This window comes from Sminthopsis crassicaudata, chromosome 4, assembly GCF_048593235.1.
Source record: "Sminthopsis crassicaudata isolate SCR6 chromosome 4, ASM4859323v1, whole genome shotgun sequence".
NCBI lineage: Eukaryota > Metazoa > Chordata > Mammalia > Dasyuromorphia > Dasyuridae > Sminthopsis > Sminthopsis crassicaudata.
The window spans coordinates 125,917,663-125,934,801 of NC_133620.1; the positions used below are offsets into that span (position 1 = coordinate 125,917,663).

The 17,139-nt window shown below is 33.9% G+C and overlaps 1 protein-coding gene across 3 annotated transcripts in view; it reads left to right on the plus strand.

The window, feature by feature from the left end:
- C4H6orf118 (chromosome 4 C6orf118 homolog) overlaps window positions 1–16,696 on the plus strand; it is a 76,778-nt gene extending 60,082 nt beyond the window's left edge. For all 3 annotated transcript variants that reach the window (XM_074265171.1, XM_074265173.1, XM_074265172.1), the window contains 4 exons: window positions 2,256–2,437; window positions 3,934–3,987; window positions 6,630–6,691; window positions 16,549–16,696. In XM_074265171.1, the coding sequence (XP_074121272.1) occupies window positions 2,256–2,437; window positions 3,934–3,987; window positions 6,630–6,691; window positions 16,549–16,609 (359 nt within the window). In that variant the 3' untranslated portion in view covers window positions 16,610–16,696. The remainder of the gene's footprint in view (window positions 1–2,255; window positions 2,438–3,933; window positions 3,988–6,629; window positions 6,692–16,548) is intronic.
- The last annotated feature ends 443 nt before the right edge of the window (window positions 16,697–17,139 follow it).

A 17,139-nucleotide genomic window follows, 5' to 3' on the forward strand; every position in this document is an offset into this window, starting at 1 on the left:
TTCTCTGGAATTCTGTATTCAGTGGGTATATCTTTTTTTTTTTTTCCTTCCTTTACTTTTTTCTTACCTTTTTCCCTCAGCTATTTGTCCTCACCAAACAGCCAGTTTACTTTTTTGCTCTTCCTTTTCTTTGGAATGATTTTATTTTTGTCTCCTGTACAATATTGGAGATTTCTGTCTATAGTTCTTCAGTCATTCTTTCTACCAAATATAATCCCTTTATTCATCATTTCTACTTTATATTCACAAGGGATGTTATTTAGGTCATATTTACACATTATCTTGGACAAATTATGCATGATAGTGAAAGATGGAAGGATCTAGTATGTTATGGTCTGTGGAGTCACACAGAGTCAGATACTACTGAGTGACTGAACAACAAGCAATTTCTGTGCATCCCCTGTTTCTGGTTCTTAGTTAAAACAAAAATATAACTTATTACTAGCTTTTTAACATATAGATTGTTTTCCTCTGTCATGTTGTTCCATATGTTCTATCTCCTGGAGATATATAACTAATACTAGTATTTCTGGTACTCAGTTTAATAAATGTTTACATATAGTGAAAAGTGAAAATGTTTACATATAGTGAAAAGTTGCTTTCTAAAATAGTTCTTGAAATCACCATGGCAGTCTCCCATTAAGGGAGATGTAACTTATAGAACATATTTCTGGAAAGATATTGACAATCATCTTTTTGAGGGTTAGTACACTGCCCCCAGTGTTGCCCATAATTATGTGAGTTGTACTCTATGTCAGGTTACACATTCTCAGTTGTATATCCTGTTCATTTTTCTTTTTGCGATTTCTGGCAATAAATCTCTTTGTTCTCTTAGGAGAGACTCCCTTATGCTATAAAATAGTCACAGACCCCTTTGCTAAAAGATTATGGACTCCTCACAGTGTTTTTAAATGCATAAGATAATAAAATTACAAAGAAAATCAGCCATATTGAAATTCAGTTTATCCCTCCCCCTCAAATGTTTTTTTTTTTAAACAAGATTTATGGACTTAAGATAAAGAACCCCTAATTTAAGAGGAAACTAGATGAAGAGTAGAGAATACACAAAAAATATTAGTATGAGATAAGATGGTTGAGAGGTATCATCTTGTGGAAAGCCTTGAATACTGTCTTCAGATACAGATACCATCCTGAAACCACCTCCATATCTTAGAGTTTGTTCTATGCTTGTTTTCTCCTCTGAGCTTCATTGAATTGCTGAAGTAATTTGCCAGAAGATTTTAGCTTCCTTCTCTTCAAACTCTTCTTTTTCCTTTGAAATAATTTGACAAAAGAGTAAAGATCAAAGCTGCGGTGTCTGCATGTCAGTTATTTCAATCTCCAATGATTGCTTCTTATCTGAAGGGAGTAATTTTTCCTTTCTCAAAGGACCATACCTCCCCCATTCCAATTAGACTGTTCTGGTACTTTAGTGTTAGGGAACACTTTGAATTGAATAGCTCCTTAGCAATTATCACTCTCAGAATCAAATACCATGGAACATCCTATCACACATATTATAAAGAACTCACTACAGAGCTCAATAAGAAAATACACACACACACACACACACACACACACACACACACACACACACACACACCATTTTAAATAGTCTGGATAGGCATTCCACTCAGGGAACATATTCCTTGAAATCAGAATGAAAAAATGAAATTTCTGTTCTCTCAATTTAACTTTCTTGAGCATATCTGTCATTCTAGAATCTACCCTTCTTTCTATCCAGTTTATGCTTAAGTAATTTTCCAGAGAAAGCATTAATTGAGACAGATGACTAGTTAGTCTTCAAAGTTAGAAGATCCTTGCTATATTTCCTTTGATTTTCTGTTATTTGGATAGAAGTCCTGGTTATTGACTCTTGGGCATTGTGTAAAATAAAATATACGTACATTTTCCCCACTTCGGTAATCATCTCAGAGCTATTTGTCTTCCTTTAAAAGTGACTCAAAATCTTTTTCAGATACATTTAAAGATATCTTATTGTATATACATTATAGTCAATTTGTTGGATTTTAAAGGATGATTTTTGACTATGCACAATTATTGATTTTCATGCTGCCTTTAGAAACTAACCTCTTCCAAATATGCAATTCTGTTTGCTTTCTGATTTATTACTAGCTCTCAAAAATCTTGGAGTCATCCCTGGACATTACTTTAAAACACACGCAAAGTAAATACTATTTTGAAATAGAACTATAAGGTAAATTCTTCATATGTTTATATTTTTATATTTTCAGAATCATCTGAAAGTGAAAAGATTGAAGAAAAGGTACCCAATTTGGCTGAAAAGATTGAAGAAAAGAGATGCAAAATTCTTAGCAAATGGGATGAAATCAATGCTCTTGAAAAAACTATCAAGAATACCATGACTCATATGGGAATTGCAAACATTATTGAAAGCAGCATTAAAAGCATAGAGGTATGCCATTTCCTTGTTAGATAAAAAAAAAAAAATTATCTCTTACTGAGCAAAGGTAATTATATGAACCCCATCCCAATAGGATCTTACTGCATTTAAGAATTTTTTTCCTTTTCTTTTTTAACCAATATAGATAGTTAATAATTTGGTTATAGAAATTTTTCTTTTCATCTATTTCTTACTTGCCAGAGTTGATTTATATTTGAATAAAATCAGCCACAATATCATGCACAGTGAGACTTAAAAATTATAACATTTGGTAATGGTGATAAGGATGAGATCAAAGTTTCCATATGTATAACACTTTTCCTTTCCAAACCACTTTACTCCTAACAGCCCTTTTCAGCCACTGGGTAGAAAAGGTGCTAGGTCTGAGTTAAGAAGAACTGCATTTGAATTCAGCCTCAGAAAATTACTTGTTGTATGATATTGGGCAAATTACTTACTTTTTGTTTGCTTCATTTTCCATAACTGCAAAATGAGGATGATAACATCTATCGCAAATTGTTGTCACAGAGATTAAATGAGATGATATCTGTAAAATACCTGGCATACAGTAATTAGCTAATAAATGATTATCCCCTTCCTCTTCCTTATTCCCCATTTAATTGTAATTCCTACCTTCATTCCTTCGTCCCTTCTTCTCTTCTTCTCTCCCTCCTCCTTCCCTCCCTCCCTCCCTCCCTCCCTCCCTTCCTTCCTTCCTTCCTTCCTTCCTTCCTTCCTTCCTTCCTTCCTTCCTTCCTTCCTTCCTTCCTTCCTTCCTTCCTTCCTTCCTTCCTTCCTTCCTTCCTTCCTTCCTTCCTTTTTTCCATAAACAGGGTTACATCATTTGTCCAAGGTCACACAGTTAGTATATGAGGGCACATTTGAACTCAGGAAGATGAGTCTTCTGAATCCAGGACTGGTACTCTATTAACTGGCCAACCCAGCTGCATAACATTTTTGTTGTTCAGTCTTCTTTGCCCCTCCAAAAGGAAAAAAAATATTTTAATGGGGTCGTGAAGAGTTGGATATGACTGAATAATAATAAAGAAATAAAGAAAAAGAAAAACTAGTTGGATATGTTTAATCAGACATTCACATTAGTTATGAACATTTATTTCTTTTCATGAAGGGCTTTTTTATTCAATGGGACTGAATTCCCAAAGTAAGTATTTTAGAATACCTTAAAAATAAAAGAGACCCATATCTCTAGAATAGGTTTTTTGAGTCAAAGGTCCCCTGATGTTATTAGGCATCCTTATTCACCTCTTAAACTTCAAGACATAATCAGTCATATGTAGTTTTCAAGTTATGTGGTAGGATACTTTCATAGGAAGATAATATCACTGGTTAGCTTCTGCCTTACACAAGCTGAAAATTATTTATTTATTTTGCTTGCATCTAGGACATTAAGACATAGCACTTTTCTCATGTTTTTTGAAAGTAACAATCTTTGTTAAATAGATATCTAATAGATATCTAATCTTCCCCCCCCCCAATTTCTTATTCAGGGTGAAGCTACTAAATTGGAGACAGTTAATGGAATCTTAAAGAAAAAAATAATGGTAAGTTATTTTGGATTTGGCATTATATTGAGATTAGTTTCCCCTAGAGTTTTCTTTTTGTACATTATCAACTAGTTGTTTTCTTCTGTATTCTGTCTAAAATCCATAGATATTAACCATTATTATTTTTAATTTAAAGATATATAAGATAAATTGCTTTAGGGGAAAATAGTTAAAAACTATTCTTATAGGGCCAAAGGGCCCTAGATTTTCAGGAAAAGAATTCTGTGGTCATTATAAACTGCTCTTTGTAGAAATGATCTCTGCAGGTGAGTTATAACCTCAGCAGGGAGCTTTTGGTACAGGGTTAGGGTCTAGTTTGATGCAGGATAATTTCCAAGGAGAACATTGTTGGGACCATTGGACAGACAAAACACTATTGGTCAATAAGAAATCAAAACCAGTTATTTGGTCTGGGAGTCCAAAGTGAAGAAGTGGGTCAGAGGTTATGGTGAACCATACAGTAGTTTTGAGAAGGCTAATGATGACTCATTTTTTAAATGCTTATCATCAACATTTCCATTCCTAAATTCTGCCTGTCTCTCTTTGGCTTTGGATCCATCCTTGTAAGAAAGAATTATTATTAAGCAAAAATGCCCAATATAGTGACTCATGTTGAAATGTATACAGTATTCTACCTCCTAGTTATGAAGCAGTTATGATTTTTACTGTGCCTTATCAAAGACCATTTCCTCCAAATATTTAGTGTTTGACTTCTTTTTGTTTGCATCATTGTGGTAGTGTGTATTTTTTTTTTTGTTTTGTTTGTTTGTGTGCATTCCATTTTGAATAAATTAATACAAATCTTTCCTTGTTTTTTCTGTAATTCTTTATCTTTTGCCATTTTTTAAAACTTGGTCAATACTTCTTAAGGTTTTTCTGTAGTATTGGAAATAGCTGAGTTCATACAGAATAAAGTAGTTCATAGCCAGGTTTTAGTAGGACTTAAACTCCAAGACATGAAATTTACATTTTATCCTTGACATTAGGAAAGGTTTTTGATAAATGAATGATGTAGTATATGAAGGATGAGCTACACAGGGAAAAGGTTGTGCAAGAACAGTTAGGTACCTATAGAAATAGTCTATAAGGTTTTATAGGTGGTTATTGAAGGATGCTAAATTATATTCCTAATCTTTTCTAATTGATGTCATGGAAAGTAACCAAATGCTCCAACAGCATCCATTGGGTGCTTTTGCCAGAGACGATGAGATCATTTTTAATGGATCATTGCTTTTGTCAGACCAGTGTGTGGGCGATGTAGGAGGCGGGAAGCCAAGGTTACACACTGAAAGAACAGAAGCATCATAGGCAAACTAAATAAACAAGCTGAGTTAGGACACATATAAATAATGAGAATTAGAACAAACCGCAGGTCAGAAACTAGGCAAGCAGCCAAGACCATGTAGAGTATAAAAACTAGGAGGTAAAACAAAGTAGATGGCAAGCAAGCAGGAGCCAAGAGAGAAAGAGAAGGACTCATCAGTAGAAGAAATGAATGTCTGGTAATGAGACTGTGACAACAGAGGTAACCCTGAACCATAACTCCTTAAAATTTCCTTTGAGACAGGAAAAAGATTTCTAAGAATGGCTTAACATGTAGCTTTCAGAGAAGTGGAACCTGATTGGATTGTGGGTTAAGGGGACTGAGAGAGGTACAGCTCCTAAGAAATATGACCCAGCATGGCATTTGTGCTATCATTGAATATTCTATTTAGATTTTTCTATTATTCTATAACTATTAAGTGACAACATGTAAAATTGTAAACAAATTTTGCCTAGTTTCTATAACTATTTAAATCATGGAAATCAACCACCAGAAAGACAATAAAATAAAAAGGAAGTTGAATTGTATGGTTGAAACCAACCCTATTTCAGTCCAAAACAGTTGTAGTGTAGTCTCAAGTTAATGGATATTATTATTATCACTTCATTTTACAGGTAAGAAACTTGAGACCCATTTTAATTTAATTTAATAAATTTGATTTAAAACTTTTCAATGACAAGCATTTATTTTCCTCCCCTCCACTTGCTTTATTAAAAAGCAAGCAAGCAAACAAAAAACTAAAGTCCTTATAACAAATTTAAACAGTCAAATAAAACAGATTCCCGTATCCAAAATGTCCATTTCCAAAATTGTGGCAATCATTCTCCAATTTGAAGTCATTAGCTCTTTTTCAGGTTGTGGATTATTGTAGTTCATCCTCAGTTCTTTCATGATTGATTATTGTATTGATCAGAAATCTCAAGTATTTCAAAGTTATTTATCTTTTTATTATTGTTGTAGAAATTGGTTTGATTTTCTTACTTTCTTCTGCATCAGTCTATAAATTTCATGTTTCTCTGAAACCATCCTTTTCATCATTTTTCATTCTATTCATAAACAAATTTTCTTCACCCATTTCCTTATTTATGTGCGGCTCCATAATTTTCAGTTTGTTGAGAACAGGCATATTCTTAACCTTGTCTCTAATTAGCTTAATATATGTGCTTCCCTTTATAATATGTATGTGCTTTTTCATATATAAATGTGTAATAGCAGAAGGTAGCATAAGTACTCTAAAGAGAGAGATAGGATTGAGTTATTGATCTTATACAAGATTGACTGCATCAATTATTAATTTATGGTTCCTTTTGGGTAGGATTTGGAAATGAAAATCAAGGAAAACCTTGACAAGTATAAAGTAAGCCTGGAAGAGCAGCAGTAAGTATGAATAGCTTAATGAAAATAATGATAGTAATATATTTTTATGACAGTTCAATTAGATACAATATTGAATTAGATTATGCTAAAAGCAATGTACTTAAAGTTAACAAAGAAGTTCACCTGCCTATGATTCTGGTTTTCTATGTGGAAAAGTAGAAAACCCTTTTCTGGGTCTCAGTTTCTTATCTGTAAAATGGAAGTGATAATAATGCATGCATCTCATTCATAAAATTTTTAGGAAAAGGTCAAATGAGATAAAGTATAGTAAGCTTCAAAAAAAAGCAAATAAATTAAACCACACTACAATCTATTATAGGAAGCTAGGTGGCAGTGGATAGAGTGCCAGATCTGGAGTCAAGAAAACTCAGCTTCCTAAATTCAAATCTGACTTGAGACACATATTAACTGCCAAATTAACTCTGTTTGCCTCAATTTTCTTATCTGTTAAAGGAGTAGGAAAAGAAAACAGAAAACTACTCTTGTATGTTTGCCGAAGAATACCCCAAATGGGTCTTGAAGAGTCAGTTCCTGTCCTCTAATAACTTATGTACCAGGATGGATATATAGATACTTTTGCTTCACTGTTGATAAATGTGTTGTAGGTAAGGTATTGAAATAAACACGCATTTATTAAATCCTTGCTTTGGGATATGTGGTTAGAAGTTAGAGAGAGAGAGAGAGAGAGAGAGAGAGAGAGAGAGAGAGAGAGAGAGAGAGAGAGAGAGAGAGAGAGAGAGAGAGAGAAGAAAAAGAGAGAGAGAGAAAAGAAAAAGAGAGAGAGAGAAAGAAAAAGAAAGAAAAGAAAAAGAGAGAGAGAAAGAGAGAGAAAGAAAAAAAAAGAGATCACTAAAAAAAAAAAAAAAAAAAAAAAAAAAAGACAGTCTTTGACCTCAGGGACTCCAATTCTAATAAGAGACAATATTTAAATAATCAAATATATATGTTTCATACAGAGGCGATGGAAAGTAATCTGAGGGTAGAAGACCTCTTTAGGAACTGGGAGAAGCAGACTGTACTCTTGAATAAGATGAGATTTGAGCTGATAGTTAATAAAAGGGAAGCTAAAAGGTGGAGGGGAAGGAAAGAGAAAGAGCTTTCCATGCATAAGGATAACCAGTACAAAAATACAGAAATGGTTGATGGGTGTTGCATGAGTAAGGAATTCTACATAAGTTATCGTAGCTGTAGAGTAGAAGGAAGAGTAGAATATATTCATTGTTTAGTTGTGTATGTAATGCTAACAGATTTTCTTGGTTGAGATACTGGAACAGTTTGCCATTTCCTTTTCCAATGTGTCCCTGTTTTATATATGAGGAACTGAGGCAAACAGAGTTAAGTGACTTGCCCAGAGTCACCCAGCTAGGTAATGTCTAAGGATGAATTTGAGTTCAGGTCTTTCTGACTCCATGCCTGGTGTTTGCTCTCCCCACTGCACTGCATAGGTGTATCTAGCTGTAGGGGAGTATATAGAGGATTGTGAAATGCAAGAAGACTAGAAAGGAAGGAAAGACTCAGTTAGACAGATCTTTAAATGCCAAGTAGAGTACTTTACATTTGATAATGGAAGTAATCTTGAGAATTTATTGAATTGAGGGTGACATGGTTGGTCCTTCCTCCCCCCTTCTTTCCTTCCTTCCTCCCTCCCTTCCTCTTTTCCTCCCTCCCTCCCTCCCTCCTTCCTTCCCTCCCTCCCTCCTTCCTTCCCTCCCTCCCTGCCTCCCTGCCTCCCTCCCTCCCTCCCTCCCTTCCTTCCTTCCTTCCTTCCTTCCTCCCTCCCTCCCTCCCTTCCTTCCTTCCTTCCTTCCTTCCTTCCTTCCTTCCTTCCTTCCTTCCTTCCTTCCTTCCTTCCTTCCTTCCTTCCTTCCTTCCTTCCTTCCTTCCTTCCTTCCTTCCTTCCTTCCTTCCTTCCTTCCTTCTTTCTTGTTGCATTTAAAACAAAAGAATTTTGCATTTGAGCTCTAGATTCTCTCCTTTATTCCCACACATAATTAAGAAACCATATATGAAGTTATGCAAAACATTTCCATAAAAGTTGTGTTGTGAAAGAAAACATGGATCTTTAACCCTAATGAAAATAACAATCTCAATATAAAGTTTTTAAAAAGAAAGAGGATAGAGGGAGAAAGAAAGCAAGCTTCAATCTCTATTCAGATACAACCAGTTACTTCTTTGGGTATGGATAGGATTTTTCATCATAAATCCTTCAGAGATGATTGTATTACTGAGAATAGTAAAGTTGTTTACAGCTGGTCACTTCAGAACTTTGCTGTTACTTTGTATACAATACATTTGACTTTGCTTGAGTTCATGGAGTTCTTTCCAAGTTTTTTTTTTTTTTTTTTTTTTCTTTTTTCCTGAGAGTATCCTGCTCATTATTTTCCATAGAACAATAATATTGCATCACAAACACATACCACAGTTTATTGAACCATTCCCTAATTGATGAACATCCCCTCAATTTCTTTTTTTTTTGCTCTGAGAAAAAGCTGCTATGAATATTTTTTGTACATATAGGCCACTTTGCTTTTTTTTTTTTTTTTTTTTTTTAACTCTATTAGTATTAATGCCTAGTAGTGGTGTTTTTAGCTCAAAGGGTATGCATGAATTTATAGCCCTTTGGGCACAGATCACATTTTCTATTTATCAATTGGTGCATCGTTCTTAATTTTTAAAATAAATTTGATTCAGTTCCCTCCATGTTTGAGAAATGAGGCCTTATGAAAAACACTTGATTGAAAATTCTTTTTTACAATTTACTATTGCTAACTGTATTTACCCCCATTTATTCTCTCTATCTCCTTTCATCCTGTCCCTCCTCAAAACTGTTTTGGTGTTGTGACCTTGGATATCTTACAATCAGCCGGAGTCAGGATAAGCAAAAGTCTTTATTCTTGGTCTTTTGGGGCTGCTGTCAGGGGATTAGATCTAACAATCTCCACACCTCCTTCCTCTCTCTCCACTGCCCTTGTCCTGCTTGTCCTACTCCACCCTCTGGTCTTTCTTCCCCTTCATTGTCTGCACCCACAGATCCAAGCCAGCACAGAGCTGAGTACGGTCATTCTCCAAGCATATGTTAAGAGAGAATTGTCCAATTGATAATTAACCTTGAGTGCTAGGCTATCTTACGTTAAGTGCATCTGCTCAGTTCTAGCCCTTTACATTTTGGTACTGACTATTCCCTTCCCCAATATGCCCTCTTTTTTTACCCTCCCCTCTTCCCACATCCCAATGTGCTCCTATTTTCCTGCAAGGTAAGATAGACTTTTATACCCCTATAAAGTATATATGTTATTTCTCCTTCAAGCTAGTTCTGATGAAAATAAGGTTCTCTCACTCAACCTGTCCTTCCCAACTTTCCCTCCATTGTAAAAGCTTTTTCTTGCCCCTTTATTTATGGTAGACAATGTGTATCATTCCACTTCTCCCTTTCCCTTTCTCTCAGTACCTTCCTCTCTCACTCCTTAATTTCATCATTAAAAAAAAAAGATATTATTCCTTCATATTCAACACATTCCTGTGCCCTCTGTCTATATATATTCCTTGTAACTGCCATAATAATGAGGACATTCTAATGAATTACAAGTATCATCTTCCCATGTAGGAATGTAAATAGATAAACCTCATTAAGTTCTTTATGATATCACTTTTCTGATTACTTCCTCATGCTTCTCCAGTGTCTTGTACTTGAAAATCGTATTTTCCATTAAACTCTCATTTTTTCATCACAAATGCTTGAAAATCTTCTATTTCATTGAATATCCACCTTTTTCTCTGATGGATTATACTCAGTTTTTCTGGGTAGGTGAATCTTAGTTGTAATCATAGCTACATTGCTCTCTGGAATATCATATTCCAAGTCCTCTGGTCCTTTAATGTAGAAGCTGCTAAATCTTGTGTTATTCTGACTGTAGCTCCACTATACTTGAATTTTTTTTTTTTTTCTGGATACTTGTAATATTTTCTCTTTGACCTGGGAGTTCTCTAGGGTTACCTGTGGCTCTCCCTTTCTTTTGTTTTTGGGGGAGTGTCTTAATATCTGTTTCTTCTCTCTACTATTGCTTGACCTTGAGGATTAAAAGGTTTGCTAGTGGTGTGTAAAATCTTATACTTTGCACAAAAGTGTGCTAAATGTTTAGAAATATATGCAAGTCCATTATCTGTTATTTCTTGTGGCACACTCATAATTGCAAATGCTTGGATAAGAAATTCAGTGACCACTCAGGCTGTCTCTTTTGCTGTTGGCATTGCAAAAGTGAATCCTGAAAAGGCCTCATGTTGGGCACAAAAATGTAATGCCCTTTTCTCTAAATTGTAATCATTATGGTTCTAGGAGTTATAGCAAGGCTAACTAGAGAGGTCTTTGCTCCAGGCCATTGTTACTTTGGCAGTCAGTCATCCCTGAGCATTGTGATCTGCCACTCACATATACTACTCAGATAGCAGAGTTGTACTTGAATGATCATCCATTCCTGGCTAGAATGAATCTTGGGGATTCTTACCCTCCAATATTATATATTCATGGCCAAACTTTATTCTATAGCTCCTCTTTACCTCCATCTCCACTCAACTTAATTTGTTTCCAGGTTTAAAAATTCTAATGGGGTAGCTCAGTGAAGCAGTGGATAGAATACCAGCCCTGAAGTCAGGAGGATCTGAGTTCAAATCTGGTCTCAGACAATTAACACTTCCTAGCTTTGTGACTCTGGGCAAATCACTTAACCCCAATTGCCTCAGCAAAAAAAGGCAAAAAAAAAAAAATTCTAGTAATAGCTCTTACCTTGCCACACAATCTGCCCATCTATTTTTCCCCCTATAATTCCTTGAAGATATCCTTGACCACTGATCTTCAGAGTCCTCATTGGTTATATGATGCAGCTGGTTGTACTTATCATACATCTTTTCTTTGCCTTCTGTGTGATGTTCATCTCTAATTTTTTAAAGGTTCCCAATTTTGCTGCCACAATAAAATATTACTATGATGTATTGAAAAGAAGGGGTTTGGATGATATTGGAAGTTTGGAGTCTTAAAAAACATTTACAATTTCCAGAAAGTGAGTCAGTCTGATTTTCTCCTTTTCAACTCTGGACTTAACTTACTGTTCTCTCTTCATTGCTCATCTTAAACATATATACTATTACATGAATTCTATAGGGTGTGCTTTCAGATGCCTGTTGAAATCTTGGTGATAGGTATTTTTTATCCATTTTGCCTTTGCTGTAGATGGACAGGCCAAACCCTTTTTTAGTGAATGTTCTAGGAAGCTTTGTAGTATGTTATAATTTGATGAAATCAATACAATGGCTCCACAAACACAGATATCTGGAAAATCTCACCCCTTTATATCTTCTCCAAGTTGAACCCTGCACTATATTTCCTCTGTCACAATGGTAAATACTTTTGGCAAGTATTGTTTTATGTTTTTCCAGATGTTATTTGTAGGGCTTTACCGAACATAATTATTTCCGTTTTATCTTCCAAGAAATATTGAAATGACCTTTATATAAGGATGGAGAGACATTTCTTGTTCTTGTTCTTGTTCTTGTTCTTGTTCTTGTTCTTGTTCTTCTTCTTCTTCTTCTTCTTCTTCTTCTTCTTCTTGTTCTTCTTCTTCTTCTTGTTCTTCTTCTTCTTCTTCTTTTTGTAGTAGAAGTAGTAGTAGTAGTAGTAGTTTAGTCAGGTAGTTTAGGTCAACAGTTATTGATGTTTTCTTGATTGCCTTTTTGGGTATTAACAGAGTCTAATATTTTTTTCTATGTCTAAAGTATCTTATCTTTTAGATAAGTTACATTTTGGTCCTTTCATACTCTCAAACAGATTATTTCCCTATCTGTTATAATGTAACTTCATCTTTCTTGGTACTATTTTGGTGCTCAGGAATTTAGAAATTCCTTTTTTGAAGAAAGTGTCCATTATATAGAGGTATGAAACTTTGGCCTCTTTCATCTCTCCTGATCCATATTTTTTCCATATATGTGTGTATGTATGTGTATATGTGTGTGTGTATTTCCCCTTATTTGTCTTTTAAATTTGTTTCATTAAATTCAACAAGTATCAGAATATATAATGGAAAATCTTATAAAGTTCTTCATAGAATTTTTCTACCACTTTGCCCTCAGCAGCTAACATCAGTGAATAAATTGCAGTAGTTTCCTAGTGGTCTTTTTGCAAATATGTCACATTAGTATTGCAATAGATGAGAAAATACTGCTGTGAAATAATATGTCCTGTAGCTTTTGTTTATATAATAAAACTCATTTGCCCAAATCCTTTCTTTGTCTCTCCAAAGACTATTATCTTTCCACTTAAATCCTTTCTTTTTAAAATTTTTAATAAAAAAGTCATTTTTATTAAAATTAAAAACTGATCTGATGAGAATATTAAATGAGAGAAGTTACCTTTAGAAAGCTATGGTTATATGTCCCTAATTTTTGAGATAGTTCTGTTTTCATATATTCTGTCCCCTTGTTCCATAAATGTGCTAGAATTTCTAGCAATTCATCAAATTGTTATTGAATGAGTCAAGTTCATCAGCATTTTAATAAAATATATGAAACTCACAAAAGATGGAGAATCAAAAATATAAGAAATATCACAGCTATTTTAGAAAGAAAATGCATACTAAACCAAATTACATACATTTATAGCTATGTGTTATGGACACAGATGGTTTGGTAGGCAGTATAGTAGTGATGGCAATTGGCCATGTATCATTAAAGAGATTCATTAAATGTATAATTAAGTAAAATTTAATTTGTTTACTATTGTAAGACTTTTATTATCAAGTCAGAAAAAAAATCTTTTATAAGACAAATTTTTGGTTCAGAATTAACTGTGAAGAATTTCTTGATATATCTATATCTATCTATATCTATATCTATATCTATATCTATATCTATATCTATATCTATATCTATATCTATATCTATATCTATATCTATATCTATATCTATATCTATATCTATATCTATATCTATATCTATATTTATATCTATACCTATATCTATATCTATATCTATATATATATATACATGCATACACACACACACACATACACACACACACACACACACACACACACACACACACATTCTAGACTCCCAGCCCACTAAAGTGTTTCTACATAGGAATAAGCATCTTCAAATGGATTCATTATTCTTATAGGCCAATCTAGATAACCTATATCTTGTAGACTATGCTGCAAACATGCAGACACAAGTTTTCCCCTCTCCTCCTTTCAAGCTTACATATTCCATTCCATATTAAAAAGTTGATGTTTGATTCAGAGGATGAGCCATTTAAGTAGACAATAATCTTTTTTATAGGGAATCTAGTCAAGGATGGTATGGTTTCCAAACCACAGAAGGCATAATTATGGGGATTATATTGTCTGAACCCCAAATTGGACATGCGTTCTAATGATAATCCTCATTAGAAGTATATTTTGCTAATGAAATGAGGGTTGTCCCATGTAATCAGAGATGTAGAATAGCCATAGCAATCTCCTTCATTCTTCAGGTTTCCTAATATAACTCAAGTCCTCTAGCAACATTTCCAGTCACTGATCTTTGAGCAAAATTACATGGAAGTTTATTCTAGTCTAAAAATAATTTTAGCCCCTCCCCCCTTTTCTCCTACTTTTTCACCGTCATTGCAAAAGCGTAAATGGACTGCATAGGACTGATGGCCATCTTCAATGTTTCTTTGTTTTTTAGATTCCCATTACCAACAACAATAGAGAATTCATTATTAGGTGGCCAGTCTACTGGTTTTTATACACACACACACACACACACACACACACATAAATAACTAAGTTGGTTTTCAGAAAATGGACTCAGTCTTTTCTTTTGCTGGAGCCATATTTATAGCATTTACAGAATCTTTACGGGGCATAGCTTTTAAGAATTTAGTGCCATGAAAGGGCATCAAAATAGCATTTGTGAAGTTTCAAATCAGCATTCATCTCAAAACAATCATGAAAATAATACAAGGCATTCAAAGTAAGTCATAGAATAAAATGAGTGCTTTCCATATTTTTTGTTTTATGATAGCAACTTGTCCATGGACAGATAGAACACTAACACATACAATTATTCAGCTTGTTTATCCCATCGTTACCTGGGAAGTGTAGTTTGGGCAGATGAATGAAAACAGAATGGCCTCGTTGGCAGATATTTGTAATTGGAGAAACATATGTGGCAGATGGATGTAGTAGAGAATAGGTTCTGATTGTAGTGTGACCTGATTGACCTTTTGCGGATAATATCTTGTGAAAATAAGGATGAGATCTGAAAGAGAAAGGCTATTTGAAATGAAAACCATAATAAAAGTTGTGGTATGGAAGAGGCAAATTATTCCATTCCCTTTAGTATATTTTCATTTATAGTGCTGGAATATAATGTGCTAGCCTCTAATAATAATAGTCTTAGATCTGGAAGGGGCCCCTTCTGAGGTCATATAGTTTAGCACCTTTATTTTACAAATGGAGAAACTGAAATCTGATAGGTGAAGTGATTAACATAAATTCACCCAGATTACTAATGTCAAAGTAAAGATCTTTGGTCCTTTGATGCAGAGCATAAAGTGATTTTTAATAGTAATAATAGTGAAAACTGACATTTATATAATATTTCATAATGTTTAGAAAAGAATTTAATATATATTAACTTCTTTTGCTCCTCACAACAATTCCATATAGTGATGACAAAAGGTACTATTAACCCATTTTACAGAATGAGTAACTAAGTGAGAGGAGATTAAGGAGCTAACTGGTCACACAGTTAGAATCAAACTCAGATTTCTACTGATTTCAAGTGCAGTTTAACTGTGATGCATCTTGCCGGGAGTATGTAATAACTAATAGAAATACTTGAATTTGTGTCTTTAAGATTTAAAAAAATGCTTAGAATTATTATCTCACTTAATCCTCACAACAACCTAAGGTTGTAGATGCCATTATTACCTCCATTTTACAGATGTAAAACAGACAGAAAAGTGACTTGGTCAGGTGACACAGGCTAGTATCTGAGGTGAGATATGAACTCAAACCAAGTTCAGCTCTCCATCTCCTATGATACACTTCATCTTCAAAGAGCAATAGCAGGTGGAAGATAGCAGAAGTCCCCTTGCTGTCCCTCAGTTGGTGGTGCCTCCTGGGTAATTTGTTCTTGACTATATAAATTATAAGCATTACCTGTAATGGGGGCTGGATGGGGAACACAGAACATAAAACTATGAGACAGGACCTTATTGCTCTGTCAGCTTGTAGGGCTTACTTTCCATAAATGGATTTTAGTCTTTAATAAAAAATTTTGCAAGCTCCAGAGGTGTGTTTTTTGTTTTTGTTTTTGTTTTTTTTTTACATATTCAAAGGGTTTTTGGAAAATGTCATATCAAACTCTATGATTGAAAAAAAAAATCAAATAACTGAAGCCCTGAAAAAGGAAAGAACTTGTCCATGATTACACAGGTCTTAATGGACAACACCAGATTCTAAACCCAAGCCAGCACTGGTTTCACTGATCTATATAAATGACACATGGTTGCCAATCTAGAAAGTAATGGCGCCAATGATTCAATCCCAGCTTCCAGACTTTAATCCTAGTATCTTCTTATCAAATAACACTATTTCCCCAGGAGGGTATTTTTAGTGATGAAAAATCTTTCTTTTCTGGGTTATTGTAGAAATTAACTAAGATGCCTATAGAGTTAAAGAGGAATGGGTATTGCCAGAATACTCAATTCAAAATAAATTATGTTCAAAAATAAATGTTAAGGTTGAAATATAATTTTATTTTCAAGATATTTTCTCCTATCTAATGAAGTTTTTTTTTTTTTAATTGTTCATTTAAAGGAAATTTTGGGATTTCCTTGATAACTTTATAAGTTCTGAAGATACGGAAGAATTCTACTGAGTACTTGGGAAAATGATACGTGAACATCAAGAATGATCTCATGAACAAACCCTTGACTTTTTGAAACATATAAATTAAATCACTTTGGTCCCCTTTTCTTGTTTATCTTAGAATCAAATTCAGTATTTTCTAACTCAAAAAAAGAATATATACATATATATATATATATATATATATATATATATATATATATATATATATATATATATGTTGTAAAATATTTTTGTGCATTTTTTCTGTTTATATATTTGTAATGCTATATCTATAGAATCTTTTAGTAACTTTTCCTTGGGAAAATACTTTGCATAATTTTTCCAAGTAAGAAAATGAACACAAATGTAAAATGTGTTTAGTTCAAGTTCAGATTTTTGCATTTAATAAAGCCTGGCAATAATCTAATTTATACAATTGATATCTTGATCCTCATGTGGCTCCCTGGTTACAGTATTAGAGTGAACAGCTTCTGCTAGAAGAATATATCAATATTTTTCCATGGTCCTATTTCAAACACCTATTTCAAAATGTTATTG